This window comes from Podarcis muralis, chromosome 2 (genome assembly GCF_964188315.1).
Source record: "Podarcis muralis chromosome 2, rPodMur119.hap1.1, whole genome shotgun sequence".
Classification (NCBI taxonomy): Eukaryota; Metazoa; Chordata; class Lepidosauria; order Squamata; family Lacertidae; genus Podarcis; species Podarcis muralis.
In genome coordinates, this window is record NC_135656.1 from 6,041,758 (window position 1) to 6,057,565 (window position 15,808).

General features: G+C 48.3%; 1 protein-coding gene across 7 annotated transcripts in view; it reads right to left on the minus strand.

Moving 5' to 3' along the window:
- Nucleotides 1-3,494: 3,494 nt before the first annotated feature.
- PRPF40B (pre-mRNA processing factor 40B) overlaps nt 3,495-15,808 on the minus strand; it is a 47,592-nt gene continuing 35,278 nt past the window's right edge. For 3 of the 7 annotated variants that reach the window (XM_077923805.1, XM_028721414.2, XM_028721411.2), the window contains exons 18-26: nt 15,115-15,206; nt 14,341-14,457; nt 13,036-13,173; nt 11,230-11,325; nt 10,921-11,001; nt 9,941-10,043; nt 9,083-9,144; nt 5,949-6,077; nt 3,495-5,802 (exon numbers count right to left, since the gene is read on the minus strand). In XM_077923805.1, the coding sequence (XP_077779931.1) occupies nt 5,710-5,802; nt 5,949-6,077; nt 9,083-9,144; nt 9,941-10,043; nt 10,921-11,001; nt 11,230-11,325; nt 13,036-13,173; nt 14,341-14,457; nt 15,115-15,206 (911 nt within the window). In that variant the 3' untranslated portion in view covers nt 3,495-5,709. The other 4 variants (XM_028721417.2, XM_028721415.2, XM_028721413.2 and 1 more) reach the window with 4 other exon arrangements.

The window sequence follows — 15,808 nt, forward strand, 5'->3', positions numbered from 1 at the left end:
GTAAACTATTTTTCGAATGTTTTTTAAAATATTCAAAGCAGCAGTCTCCAAACCATTTGTGGGTGAGGTGGAGAAATCAGTGGCCAGGTTTGGGAACCCAGATATTCCAAAGAAACCAACCCCCACTGCAAAATCCAGCAGCCATTTCCACCTCAACATACTTTGCATATCAACTACCATCTTCCCTCAATAATCCAGCTGCCTCTAACTTCCCAATTAGCACAGGTTACCTGCAAGGAACCTTGCATCTTCCTCAACAGCTAGGTTCAGTGAGAGGAAGGCCACTAGGCTGGGAAGTATGTCCACTGAAATCAGTCACATCATCCCATTCAGAGGAGGGGCAAGTGTTGATTGAGCCGCTAAAGGCACAGGTAAATCTGCTGTGGGTCAGCCCAATGTGCAACATTCTGTTTCCAATGGTGACCAGCCAGATGCTCCCTGGAAGTCCTCTGTGTACATTTCACCTAAGCAAGAGGGGAAACTCCTTACTGGCCTTTAAATAGGTTTGCAATCAGCTACTCGGTTGGTTATTCCAAGTGACCAGATGGGGAAACTGGGGGCAGTGGGGGGAGGTAGCTGAGGCCAGGAAATGGCAACAGAGATATTAGTGACTCAATGCACTAGCCGTTCTCGTAGACTAGTAACTTTTGCAGACTTTATTTGCAAGGCTGCCTTTACCCACTCTGTAATATGCATACGTGCAGAGAACAGTAAAATAACCCACCATTTCAATGCCTACTTAATAGGTTAAGTGGAAATTTGAATTCATGTTGGTGGTTATGAGGATGGAACTGTGGCATCAGTGTTATATCAGGAGGGTGGTCAAAGGAATCTGGTAAGGAAATAAGGCTTGCGCTCTTGGTCTGATGGCCCAGTTACAGATAAAGACCTGGCAGCCCTATCTGCAACTGGAAGGCAGCGGAAGAGAAACAGCTTTGTGGGTGGGATGGGCAGATACAGGGCAGAATGTATTTAGAAGCAGTAAGTGAAACGTGGGAAACAAGGAGCATGGGAAACACTAATAGAGGCGCTGGGGATGTATGTTATGTGCGTATGTGTGCAAGAGAGAAATTCTGACTGGTTCAATTTGATTTATATCCTGGTGGTGTATTAGGAAGGATTGGGATGCGAGTGATGCACTCAGTCACTTGGAGACACCCCCCCCCCCCAAAAAATGCTTTTGTAGGATAAAGCATGAGTGTTCCTGCCCAAACTAAAAGCATGCCGTAGAATCCCTTACAGTTTTGCACATGTAATGTGTATTTGGGGCTGCACTTTTAATCCCACTCTTGACGTCACATCTTCCTTCAACAACTGTGTTGCATGCAGTTGTGCCTAGAGAAAACCCGACACATGAGCTCCTACTCCTTTCTACATCTGGGACACCTGCACAATCAGAGGCTCTTCCAGGCAAATCTATTTATTGGACGTTGATCCTGATTTCAAAAAGTTCGTGAGAAGGAGATAGATATATGATGCCCACTGCTTATTGAGCATTCATTCCGAATTGTGTGGTTTTATGACATTGCATTAAGCAGTTGTTAACCCTCACCTTCCCTTGTTTCCCCATCACTTTCCTTGCCACAAAAAGTCAATTTTTAACAATGGATGTGCCTTCATTGTGCATGAGTGCAAAATCCACTTTAATTGCATGGTCTAAATTTGCTGGCATATTATTGAATTCCACCTGCAAAATAGTGACCATCTGGAAGAGGCCCAGGTGCTTCATTACACAAGAGCTCTTAAACCTTGATGCTAGACCAGAGTGATCCATTTACACAGCCCATTGCCACAACAGTATGAACCCTAACCTAAGTAATTACTTGGCTCTGGGTTCCTCTACTCTTAGGTGACCACTTTAAATCATGAGCCCAACTTGCTTACAGGAGGAGGGAGTTGGATCTTGTTCACACACGCAATCTGTTGATTTACTGCAACAGGAATTGCATGTTTGAGGCTGCGAGGCTATATTCACTTGCCTGAGAGCAAGTTCCATTGAATTCACTGGGGCCTACTTCTAAGTAGTCATGTGCAGGGTTACATTGTGCAAATGAGTTGTCACCAGATAAGCCAGAACATGTAATCCCAAATGGAGGAGCTGGTTCGCTCATTCAGCTGCCACACATCTCCTTGAGGAAGCAACATATATTGGCTGTGACAGTACATAGCAATTCCTTGCAGAGGAATAAAATGCTGCTCCTTCCTCCAAGGAGCTCTGGGTGGCCAACAAATTTCTCCCCTCGCCACACTCCCAATTTCATCCTCGCAACATCCTGTGAAGTGGGTTAGGGTGTGAGAGTGACTGGCCAAAGTGGAGACTTGAACGGAGGTCTCCCCAGACCTCCTCCCAATTCTCTAAGCCACTACACCAGATTGGTCTCAGTACCCCTTTGACTCCTAGAAGATGGGGAGAAACAGCAGAGCAAACACTGGGCTCTAATTTGGAGCTTCCTGGAAGCACCTGGCTGGCTTATTTTGGAAACAGAATTGGGCCTTGCTTTGACTCAGTGATGGACACGGATATGTGAATCAGCTCCCTTAATACACCACCACCAGCAGCAAGCTCACATACTTGTGCAATGATTCTTTTGCAGCAGATTTGAGGAAATCCGACTCTTGTGAATGTATATGGTTTTTTTCTGGCACAAGGTTGTTGCATTTAGGTTTCCTGCACTGTATACCCAAAGCTTACAGGACACGCTCACATGACACATTTGTCTTTTCTAGCAAAGAAACAGAGCTCTGTCAGCAGCCGCCAACCTGTGGGGGCTCATGGGCACATTTGCAAACTGGAGAAAGTGCTGCAGGCCTCTCTCTTACACACATACATACCCCAATGCTTCTTTCAAGCTGAACTTGGGGGAGGGGACCACATGGGCAAAAGGGAGGGCCTTTGTGGGCACATTTGCACCCACGGGCACCATGCTGGAAGCCCTGCTCTAAGTCTTAAAAAATAAAATAAAGGTGGGTGTGAAACTGCTTACAAGTACGCACAGGGAACACTATTTTAACACTAATTGGAAGTGGGGAAGCTGGGCTACAGACACAGTTGCTTCTGGAGCAAACACTATTTCCCCACCCACCCAAAAAGCAAAAGGGACCAACCACCCCTTCAAAGGCCTTTGCCACAGCTAAGAGGGCAAGCAAGGCTCAATCCAAGCAGGCAGGAATCTTCCTGGTGCTGCTTCTGGACAGTTTACAGCGTATCCACTCCATCGTAGTCCTTTTGTGTAGCTAGATGTAACTTTTTGTACATGTGAAATATTATTGACTGTATTGTAAGCCAGTGCCTCCTCTCCCGCCCGCCCCCCTTTGAACTGTACAGAATTTCTACTAATGGGAGAAGGCGGAGAAAATAAAACAAACAAATGAAAAGGCTATCCACCTGAGCTTTGTCTCTGAGGATCTGATTTATGTTGGCTTTATGCAGTATGGTAGCGCTGCAGAGAGCTTGCTGGGGAGACCATGCATTAAAAATGAAAAGGACTCAAAAATAACTTAAACAAGGTTTTAATAAGAAAAACAAAAACTCCTTTTACACTAAATACATTAACAACCAAACGAGACCCAACCCCCAGGGTAATGGGAGAGCTAGGTGCTGCTCCTTATATACTACACCCAGATGCTGACACACCTTAATCAAATACAACTCAGCAGCACCTGCTATGTTTCACAGCTGTAAAGCTGGGTCTCGTTATCTTGCTCTGGCCCTTGCTCTGGCCCCTTGAAGACATACACATTGAGTGGAACAATGATGAACCTTTACATTTAAAGAAACCATTCAACAATTTATTCCTACCTCACCACCATCATGTTTGCTTTAAGACCTGTGCAGTTTCCTCGCCTCTTCTTGGCCACACTTTGCTTTTAGCTCCTGGAACAATGGGTGCCCATTTGACAAGAGATGGGGTGCAGAGCCATTTCCTAGCCCAAGGCTCACATTCCTATTCAGGACTCCCAGTGGTGTGCGTTGCCAGAGACCAAAAGCTGGGCAAAACAACAGGTGCATCTTTTCTCTTTGCATTGAACGCTGCATTCTAGAAGAGCCAGAGGTTTCTAAACATGCACACGGCCCAAATTAACCCCAGGCTTTGCTGAATTTAAAAACTCGTGGGTTTCTCTTTACGTCTGCTCTCTACCTACCCCGGGAACTTGTGTGCTTTGTTTTTAAGGTTTAGGACAGATCTGGGTGACCCAGCTTCTTCATCTCAAAATCTTAACGGTGTAGCCTGATAGCTGTAGCACCTGGGAAAGAGAATTATTCATCCTCAGATCTCCCAGCTTAGAACCGAGTCTACAAGCTGACTTTAGGACTACAAGTTACAACAGCCTAGTTTATGTACTCCCCCACCCCACCTAGTGCTCTGTGTAAGATCTTGCCCAATGGAAGAGTTATGGAGAACTTGAAAGCTTGCCATACCTTTGTGACATTTCAGGTGTTCCCACTAAAGGTGCTACCCAGCTGCCAGATTTTGGAATTGCATTTCACATTTGCAAAAGAATAAGGAGTTGGCAGGATGGGAGCTGTGGGGGGGGACGCACAACAAATGCACACCATAAAACAAACACTAGTGTACTGAATTAGATATATTAAAAGTGTGACATCCATCAGTAAAAAAAGATCAGTTGTGCAAATAAACTGATCAGCATTGCACAAATGGCTTATTCTTACTGAGGAATGTCTGTGCGCATATTTATTGCTGCATACACACAATATACTTGTGCTTTGTTTATTATATGCACTTCCATGATTCTGCACAGCTTTCCTTTTGTGACTTGACTCTCCTCCCTCCTTTGCACATCTGTCCGCAATGTGCAAGCCAGTGTAAAGCACACCTATGTTGCCCTCCTCCGAAAATCCCCTTCCCCACTATGCTGGTGAGCAGACGCAGCCACAGATTTGTGGTATGCAACAAAACACACCCACCCCAATATTTCCCCAAAATGTCCAAGAAAGATAACCCAAGCTTCAGATTTCTCAAATTTAAACCAATCTTCTACAGGAGGCCCACCAGAGAAGGATAATTCTAGTCCAAGTTTATTATAAATATTGTTTGAAAAATCCCACTGAATCCTCAACACACAAGGGGTACTGCAACCAGAAAGAAGGATCCAGTCACTGAGACAAACCTTCAAAAAAAAAAAAAAGAAGAACAAAAAACAACCAGGAACATACACCCTGTCCCCATTCCTGGACCACGTTCCCCAGGCAGGGCTGATGCTGTGATAAACAAACTGGACCCTGCCATTCTGGTTCTAGGCCAAGGAGGCTCCAAGCAGGTGCAGCCCTGGTGAAACGTCGAGAAGAGATGCCATTTGCTCCTGTGCTACGTTGCCAACTGATGCACGGAGGGGCCCCTAACCCTATTCCCCCTAATCTTCTTCAGGCTGGATCCCAGAGCTGGTTCTGAATTTTAGGTCCAGACAGTACAGCCAAATCCTCCCTCCCTGTCCTGGTGGCTCCATGCAGACGGGGGGAATCGATGGAGGCCATCCCTGCCAGTGGGCAGGGCCCGCTCCCGACTCGGAAGCAAGCAGGGGGGGTGGAGGGGGGGCACTGCAGCCCAATTGTGCAGGTTCCGGGCCAGAGCAGTACACACGCTTGGCTTGGGCGCTGTCGCAGCCAAAGGAAGCCACAGCCTACGCAGGAACAAGGACCAATTGGGTCTGGCGTGTGTGGAAGGGGAGCCTCAAAAGAGGCCGCGGTGGTTACTGGTCACCCAGTTGCTGCAGCAGAGTCCGGCGCCGACGTTCCAGCTCCCCTTCACTGAGCTCTTCGCTCTCTGAGGTGTCCCAGCCGCTCTGCCAGGGAAAGGAGCGCGAGTGAGAAACCCCAGCACCTTTGCCCGCCCACCACCTCACCTTGCCGCCTCCTCCTCCTCCCAAATCCTCCTTGCCTCTTCCCACCCACCATCCCTGGTGCCGCTTGATTTCCTCCCAGGGCTCACCCGCTCCCTCCTGGTGCCCCGGGGAGGGGAGTGGCCTCTTCCCTCAGGTCGCGGAGGGGCCTTCTCTCGCTCCCACTCGTCGGGTCGGCTCGGGTCCTTCTTGTGCTCAGCTTCGCTTTCAGGGCTGTTCTGTAAAAGAAGCAGCTTGCAAACTCGAGGGGAAAAGGGGCCTGGGCTGGGGCAGCCAGCGGGGGGCTGCTAGCGGCCCAGCCAGCTCAGCGGTGACCAGCCCAATATAGGGAGGAAGGTAGCAAAAGCGGAGTGGGCTAAGGCAATGCAGAAAGAGACTACAGACAAGGTTGTGAGGAGTCTGTGCTGAGACAATCAAAGAGCCTTAACTGAGAAAAAGAACCCCAAGGGGAAACTAGCTGGCAAGTTGTGTTCTGGACACAAGTGACCCTGCTTCTTTCTGGATCCCTTAGCAATGCAGTTCCTGCTGCTCTGATCAGAATCCAGCAGTACGGCTAACCTGAGGCCCTCCTGGAGTTCTTGGGACTCCAATTCACATCAGCGGCATCCAGTATGGAACAAGAGTGAGGGGTGATGGGAGCTGGGAGTCCCGTGGCATCCGGAGGGGTTTGCCCACCCCTGCTTTATAAAATCTGTATCTTCGATTACAAAGTTTCCAAGGTGGCTGACAATTTTGATATGCAAAATATAAAGAAATAAAAAAGACGACACAGTCAAACGGAAAGAGCAGCAGAAGCAATAAGAACCAGTGGTGGTAAAAACCTGGGCAAATAAAAGCACTTTAATTTTGGGCCTGAAGCTAATCCAAGTTGAGTGTCGGCCGAGCCGCCTCTGAAAGAGAACAATACAGAGCAGAAGGGGCCACTGCAGAAAAGGCACTGTTGCTGTCGTCACCACTTGGCCTCTAAATGTGGGGAAAGGATACAGATATTGAAACCTTTGTTCAGAAACTCCTCTGGTTTGAGATTTCATAAGGCATTGCCCTTGTGCCTTCAAGTACATCTTTGCAATCATAAAGTCTAGAATCTTTATTTGAAAAAGAAAGCTGAGATGCTCAGGATGCTGCCTTTCGTACCAGATACTGGGTAATGTGCTTGCGCCATCATAGAAAAAACACACAAACACTTCTAACCACAGAATCATAAGGGCATGGAAAGTTTTCTGATTCTAATCTCTTTTCCCCGTGCTCCGAAGCAAAACACTCCATCACACTTTACCGCCTGTGGATTAAAGCACATAATGTCATTCACAGTGTGCCAAAAGCAGGCAACAGACATGGGAAGGTGCTAATAAATGAATAGTTGGCTAATGGTACCTAAATAGCTCTGACTAATGGACATGTGCTATAACCACACAAAAAAGAAAACATAGGTGCAGATCAGCCGTCCTGATCCTCCAAACCTGAAACAAATCCAACCCACTGGATTTTCTAGCAGTCTCTTAAGCACTTGAGGCACTTTCAAGCACAGAACTTTTACATCTGCTCAGCTCACCTGAAATAAAAGTGCTTTTAGTGGAATCACAGTTCACACACTCAGCTGGCAACCTCTCTGCGTGCAGGAATCAGATGCAGAGAAATCAAATGATGTACAGTGGTGCCCCGCAAGACGAATGCCTCGCAAGACGAAAAACTCGCTAGACAAAAGGGTTTTCCGTTTTTTTGAGTCGTTCCACAAGACGAATTTCCCTATGGGCTTGCTTCGCAAGACGAAAAAACCGCAAGACGAAGAGACTCGCGGAACGGATTGATTTCGTCTTGCGAGGCACCACTGTACAGGTATGTCTGTGTACATCTGTGTGTGTGAAGCCTGCAAGACTGATGCTCACATATGGATCTTTATGGGCACATTCGCTCCCTCACACCTCACCATTCGACTCTGCAGTCACACAGGTCTCATTCTCACGCACAGATATGTGCCAATGCATCACTTGACTTTGTTCTACACAATCCTTGCACACTGGGTGATTTGACAGCAGAACGTGTGAACCGCTGACAACTAATGTGGCCTTAGTGCATGTTCTCCCTATAGGACTGGACACGCGATGATTCCTTTGCAATCCCACAAACGGAACTTGTACGTTAGCCTCCATGCGCTTCAATGGACTCGGTCCACACATACAGCTGTGTGCCATCAAGTGATGAAATATCAAGTGATATATGTGGCACGAATCAGCCTCCATCCCCTGCTTTATGCAAATGCTGCCACTCATTGTGTTGTACATTAAATGGGAGATGTTACCCATAAACACAACATAATTGTGCACTGTGTACAGAACTATGCATCCTGAGAAATTTAGCTTTCCTTTTTTAAAGAATCCCTTAAAAACTGCAAATATATACTAAAAATCTCAAAAATGCGAGAAGTTGGGGTGGGGAGAAACCAAGCAGGATTTCTTGAGGTTAAAGGGGCTTTCATAGCACATTGACATTCACCATTACAGACACAGAAACATGAGTAAACAGCAGCAGAGTAAAAGATGCAGCTAAGAGGAAAATCTGCTTAATTCACACTACAGAATCACAGAACTAGAAGGAACTTGGGAGACCATTTAGTCCAGCCCTCTGCTCATGTAGGGCTCTTGCAGCTGCAGCAGCCTCCCTGGCAAGTGGGTCGTCCAACCTCTCATTAAATATCTCCAGCCAACAAGAGTTCTTCACCTCCTGAGGCCAGTCTCACTGCCAGTCTCACTATAGGAGAAGGCTCCTATAGGGTTGGTTCCTTCCTTCCTTCCTTCCTTCCTTCCTTCCTTCCTTCCTTCCTTCCTGCCTGCCTGCCTGCCTGCCTGCCTGCCTGCCTGCCTTCCATCCGTCTGTCTGTCTATATCTATCTATCTATCTATCTATCTATCTATCTATCTATCTATCTATCTATCTATCTATCTATCTATCTATCTATCTATCACATGGGGCTCCCACCCAGCTGGCTTCCCACCCAGGCAATGACCTGCTTTGTGTGCCTCCACCTGGGACAAAGCCATGCAGGTCACAGAACTCCATTTCCCGATTGGTCAGCGTGGAACACACCTGGCCTTGCATTCCTATACAGATCCCTCCCCCTCAACGGTCCCCAGAGACCTGGCTTTGGACGTATTGCTCCAGCCCCTTGCCTCACCCGCACCTGTTTCACCTGCGTCCTGCCACTGCTTGCTGCCGTGGGACTCACCGATTTGTGCCTCTTTTTCTTGCTTTTCTTCTTCTGCCTCTTGGAGCGCCTGGTGCTGTGCTCTGTGGGCAGGGGGGGGGGGAGACACAGCATGTGGGTGCTGCCATCCCTCAGTGGGAGCAGGCAAAAGAGCCGGTTTAGACTGACCCGCCGGCAGGCAAACCTCCGTGGATCCCTGCCCATTCCAGACAGAGGAACAGACGCACAGCTGGCTGGATTCAGCAGGTAGGCGGAAGGGTGGCCAGGGTGTTACGTGATTCATGTGGGTGCCAAAGCCCCCTCACCCATGCTGGATTACCAAATAGGCAGAGTAGGCACTGGCCTATGGGCCCCACGCTTTTTAGGGGCCCCGCCCCTTGGTTTATTAAATTTGTTGGTTGGTAAAATCACAAACGTATTAGGAGATAATTTGCAAGGGAGCCCCAGAGATTTTGACTGCCTAGGGGCCTCCATGGGGTTTAATCCAGCACTGCCCCTCACACACAGTGAGCGGGTTTCTGTATACCAAAGGTGGGGAACCTCACACACGGCCCTCCAGACCTCTCCTTTTGGCCCTCGAGACACCCCTCCCTGGCCCTTACTCCCCCCCCCCCCGGCCTCCACTCCTTCCGCCTGGCTGGACTGCATCCTCGTACCGTAATAATGGCTCTCGCTGGCGTCAGTGGAGAGACGCCCATGTAGAAACCTCTGCCTTTTGCGTGGCTGGCCAGCACCCTGCTATGCTGGGAGAAGGGTGACACCCCATTGCCTCACCCCCACCCAGGAAGGTGGCCCACTTTGGCCCTCAGGCAGAGGAAACTTCCCTCAGAATGGCAGTTTGAACCAACGACTCGGCTCCACAAAATGCCCCGCTCTTACCTGAATCAGGTGACGACGACGGTCCTGAACCAGCTGATTCCGAATGGTTTCGTTTCTTGCGCTTGGCTGTGCGGTGGGGGTGGTCTGAGCCTGACTCTGAGCCCTGAGGGGAGAAATTTGCACTCGTCAGTCACCCTCTCCCAGAGGGAGGGCAGACTAGCACTTGGGAAGCCCGGCATGCCATTAATAAACCACAGGACATCACAAGGGCTAATCGTCACCAAGCATGTCAGGGAGGAAGGTCTTAGGCCAGCTCACTCCCTTTCTGCGCCTATTTCTACCCGGCCTGGGAGACCCTGACGGACCCCACCTACTGCTGCTGAAGAGGCCAGAGGCCATCTTACTTGTGAGCTCTGCACAACCTGTTACTCAGGATGCCTCAAGACTATCTGGGGGCTTTGTGGTGGTCAGGATTTGACCTTGGAGATGCTTAATTTTTACTGTAACTGATTTAATGTTTTTTCTGTCTTGTTAGACCTTTTTACGAATTATGTAGGGATTGCTTAATTTTACTGTATATGAATTGAGATGCTTTCATTCATGAAAACGACTTAAATTTTGGGGTTTTTTTTAAATTATGTAAATCTTATGTCATTATGTAAATCACTGCCAAGTGAGGAGGCAGAATCCTAGGGTGATAAGTGTGTGTGTGTGCTGTGTGGACACACATGCCAGTTTTGGATAGACAACTCCCTGCAAGTGAAAAATCTAGGACACCCATGAAAAAGTCCTAGGCTAGTCCGCTCCTTCTTTGCTGATATTTCTTTTTTTTAAAATCCCAGGCAATTGTGTACATGGGGGTGCAGTCTACTCTCCCACCTCATTCCACTGCAGGCGTAGGCCACTGAGCTTCTTGCTGCAAAAACACCAACCCAGAGTTTCAATAGGACGGGGGCAGAAGGCTCTCTGCCACTTGGCTCTGATGAACATGTCTCCCCACCCTGACTTCAGTCACCCCCCTCACAGCCCCCTGGTCTCACCGAAGAAGACCGCTTGCGATGGTGCTTCTTGGGCTTTTTGGGGTGTTTCTTGGCCTTGGCGTGGAAATGCTGGCACTCGGTCTGTGGGGAGAGGGAGACAAAGAGAGCGGGGTGCATGTGTGTGAATCCAAATTGCAGGAAAAATCCTGAGCTGGCCCTTCTTCTGGTACAGCCTCCCTGGCTTGCTGCCTTCTCCACCCCCTCTACTTCAGCCTCTCATCATCAGGCAATCCCACCCCACAGACCCCCTTAGCAGAAGTTCCCGCTGAGGCTCAACCACTCTGACCCTCCCAATCAGCCCCTGCTCACCTCTAGTAGCTGCAGGAACTCACGGAAAAGGCGGATCCGCTCTGACTCCAGCGTGATCTGCTCAAAGGCTATGTTGTTGACAAACCGCTCTCGGACCTGGAAAGGAAAGCCAAAAAGGGGGGGGGGGGTGGACATGTTGGAGGAACTGGACATGGAGGAAAGAGTTAATTTCCTTCATGAGCACACATCACCCCAAGTATGAGATAAGCCAGCTGCTATGGCAATGGACTTGTACCATAAGTGATTAAGGCATGTTAGCTCAGTACTCAGTCAGTGAGTCTGTCCATGAGTTGGAGTCTGTTTTACATCTTTAAGCTGCAGCAATAGAGATCATTTGTGTTTGTATATCTGTATCTGCAAATCCTACAAGCTGTATGTATATATCACTGTTTGGAACTGTATTACTGAAGCCTTATCCTCTACAGCAGTAAACTATTTTGGACCTTAAGCCTCTGTGTGGTGACTGGAACTGGAGGCAACTTCTGCTGCGTGGGAACCTCAACCTCAGATTCCCAACAGGATATCCTAACCCCTCCTCCTCAGACAGGAAAGGCTTTAGGTGCTTCACCCTAAAGCTGCTAGATTATTACTGATGGAGGGAGGCATCCAGTGGCAATTATTGTCTTCGGTCACTAAAGTGTTTGCATCAATTGCATTAAGACAAAAAAGTTTTCTAGGGAAGATCAACTTTGGAAGCAGTCATTCCCAAAGTGCATGCTGCAAAAAATGAAAATAAGGAAAGGTTCCCATGAGGCAGAGAGCAGCCCACCCACAGAAGAGGCATGCTGTGTCTTGGCACAAGTCACTGGTCTGCTTTTGTTGCCTTCCAGTCGTCCTCAACTGGGGGTAAATAACACTGCTATACACTAGGTTTGATAGAATCATGTGATCACTCTTGATGCAGAAGAATTACCTGCCCTCCAAAGGAGGCTGCACAATGCACCTCTGCATGTGTCAGTACACTAGGCATTTAAAAGCTGTCGTGTGCAGAATCAGACCATTGGTCCCCTTTTGCCCAGTACTGCCTATACTGGTGACAGCAGCCACGAAATTAAAAGACGCTTGCTCCTTGGGAGAAAGGCGATGGCAAACCTAGACAGCATCTTAAAAAGCAGAGACATCACCTTGCCAACAAAAGTCTGTATAGTTAAAGCCATGGTTTTCCCAGGAGTGATGTATGGAAGTGAGAGCTGGACCATAAAGAAGGCTGATCGCCGAAGAATTGATGCTTTTGAATTCTGGTGCTGGAGGAGACTCTTGAGAGTCCCATGGACTGCAAGAAGATCAAACCTCTCCATTCTGAAGGAAATCAGCCCTGAGTGCTCACTGGAAGGATAGATCCTGAAGCTGAGGCTCCAATACTTTGGCCACCTCATGAGAAGAGAAGACTCCTTGGAAAAGACCCTGATGTTGGGAAAGATGGAGGGCACAAGGAGAAGGGGACGACAGAGGACTAGATGGTTGGGCAGTGTTCTTGAAGCTATAAACATGAGTCTGACCAAACTGCGGGAGGCAGTGGAAGACAGGAGTGCCTGGCGTGCTCTGGTCCATGGGGTCACAAAGAGTCGGACACGACTAAACGACTAAACAACAACAAGCCTATACTTACTGGTGGTGGTTCTCCAGGATTTAAGACAGGAGCCTCTCCCAGTTCCCCAGGAATTAACCTGGGACCTCCTATATGCAAAGCACGTGCCTTATCTCTGAACTTCAGCCCTGCTCGTTCTCCTCTCTAGTAGCCAATTCATGCAACTCTAGATAAAGGCAGCTGGAGCTGGTGCTGCAACCGAGCGCAGAAAACCTCACCTCATCCCAGGCAGTGTTGGGTTCCAGCGGAGGAGCTGCCTGGCGCAACATGCTCTTGAATGCCGCCTCCTTGCGCCGCATCTTGCGAGTTTCTTCCTTCTCGCGTTCACGCTCCCGTGCCTCGGCCTTTTCCAGCAGCTGAGGGCAGGGAAGCAGGGAGCATCACTATACGGCATTCCTCTTAACCTCCGCTGGTCACAGAACCCAAATGGCCCTTAGGGATCTCTCCCCTTCCTTGCACTGAATGAGCAAAATTATCCTCCTTGCCAGAGCTGCCTTAAACTGTTGGTCCATCTAGCTCAGTACTGTCTACACAGACTGGCAGCAGCTCTCCAGGGTTTCAGACTAAAGCTCCCATCATTCCTGACAATAGGCCAGGCATTCTGGGGCTGATGGGAGTTGGGACAACATTGAGATTGCCACTGTTCCACACTACCCACCCTTAGCCTAGCATCCATTGACTCCCAAGTCCTAGTATTATGAAAGAGGGTTGAGGGTATCCTGCTCCCTATAATGTGCTCCTACAGTCTCCGCTGCTCCCAAGGAACATTTATTTGGAGCCAACAAGGGGCCAGTCACTGTACTGAAGGGGCATGTTGGCCCCTGCCTTTCAGATGCACTTAGCTATTGGAAATGGTGCCGTACTTCTTGTGCAAGCAACTCGGACTCCTCCAGGTAACCTATTTATAGAGCACTTATCCTGATATGCTTGAAGAAAGCTTATGCGGAGATTAGACTACTGAGGATTATTACTGTGGCTTTCAGCCAAGATGTAATGCTACGAGGTGCGTTCATCCTGATTTGCTTGTGGGATGTTTACATGTCTTCTCATTGATCATTTGTGCATCCCACTTTTTTCAACGCATTTCCCCATCACTTTCCAAACAGTAATCAGTCCAAGTACCGTATTTTTCGCTCTATAAGACGCACCACACCACAAGACACACCTAGTTTTTGGAGGAGGAAAACAAGAAAAAAAAATATTTTGAATCTCAGACGCCAGAACAGCAAGAGGGATCGCTGCGCAGTGAAAGCAGCAATCCCTCTTGCTGTTCTGGCTTCTGGGATAGCTGCGCAGCCTGCATTCACTCCCTAAAATGCACACACATTTCCCCTTACTTTTTAGGAGGGGAAAAGTGAGTCTTATAGAGCAAAAAATACGGTATTTTTCTTCCTTTTGAAAGTGAAACTGACATGTGAGGGCGGCAGATCCCTTTAACTCACTTTAATCACACAAACCGCATTCGCTGGAATCCCTCCCGCTGACAGTCTGGAGGCACACTGACGGACCCCTGCCCTACTCACACTGTTGAAAGTCAGCTTAATGTTGCCGGCATCCAGCGTGGCAGCACGCTTGTCAAAACTGATGACATGGGCGAAGTCCTCAAAGGTTGTGTTTATTTCTACGCTGAAGCTCCGGTCCTACCAAGGAGAGATTGGGGGTGGGTGGGCACAGAGGAGAACAACAGAATTAGGAATTCCCCTATTTCCCTCCAAAAACCACAAAGTATCAAGATAGCCTGTTCCAAACCACTCTCTCCAACATCTGCTACATGTCAATTTCACTCATTACTTTTTTTTAATTCACAAAAAGTGAATTGACCCAAGGTAGACTGTACAGTCATACCTTGGTTTGTTCCAATTTTCAAACGTTCTTTGGAACCCAAATGTACGATGCAACTTCCGCGGCTTCCGATTGGCTGCAGGAGCTTCCCGCAGCCAATCAGAAGCCGTGCCCTGGTTTCCAAACGTTTTGGAAGTCAAACGGACTTCTGGAACGGATTCTGTTCGACTTCCAAGGTATCACTGTACTTGTTTCTCTTCACAGTGAAATTGACACAGTTATGAAAACATGGCAGATTTTCTGCTTGTGAAGGAATAACGTTTCAAATGACACCATGGATTCATTGCCAAGAGAAGAAGCTTCTGGAAGAAGAACCGTGATTGCACACAGGGAGAAGGTGCAGCCAGCTCTGGGATCATGGAGAGAAGCAAGGTTGGGATTCAGGAGAGGGAGACCAGGAAGAACTTAGGTGTTTCATTCTCTCCATGTCCCTCCAACGCACACTATGGCCACACCTTCAGAATGTCCTTGATAATCTTCTTTTCATCATGGAAGCGGGCCTTCAGGTCTTCCACGTAGAACTTGAACAGGTCCAGTGGGGTGGAGCCTGTGGAAGGGGAGAAGAACACATCCCGTTATTCATGCCTGCAAGAAGGAAGTTTTTTAAGACAGTGGCTTTCGAACTGCCCCGGGATTCCTTAGAAGTTTATCAGCGGCCCAGTAAATGGCAGACAACAATCCCTGGTAGACCGCTACCAGTCCCCAACCTCGCCCAGTAATCTGCAACAACAGAAGAACAGAAAGTGTGGCTCCCTCTCAGTTGAGGCAAGGTGAAAGTGAAGAAACCTGTATCAATGGAAGACCCTAGAACATGGGTGAGGCAGGTGTGGCTCCTCAAGATACTGCTGGACTACAATTCCCATCATCCCTGACCATCGGGGCCATTTTGGCTAGAGCTGATGGGAGCTGAAGTCCACAGCTTCTTCACCCTCTGTGTTAAAAACATTCTCCAGAATCCTGTTCAATGTACAGAGATGCAACGGCAGAAAAATCCATGCTGAAAATGTATCCCCCCAAAAGACAGGGAGTCTGAAAAACACTGAGATAAGGTAAGTTGCCTTAAAAACTTGAATGAAGCCAATGGGCGTCCCCAGCTCAGAGCTGCTAACTCTGGTTCAAGGGCTTCAAGCATCAATCTTCATGCTGAAG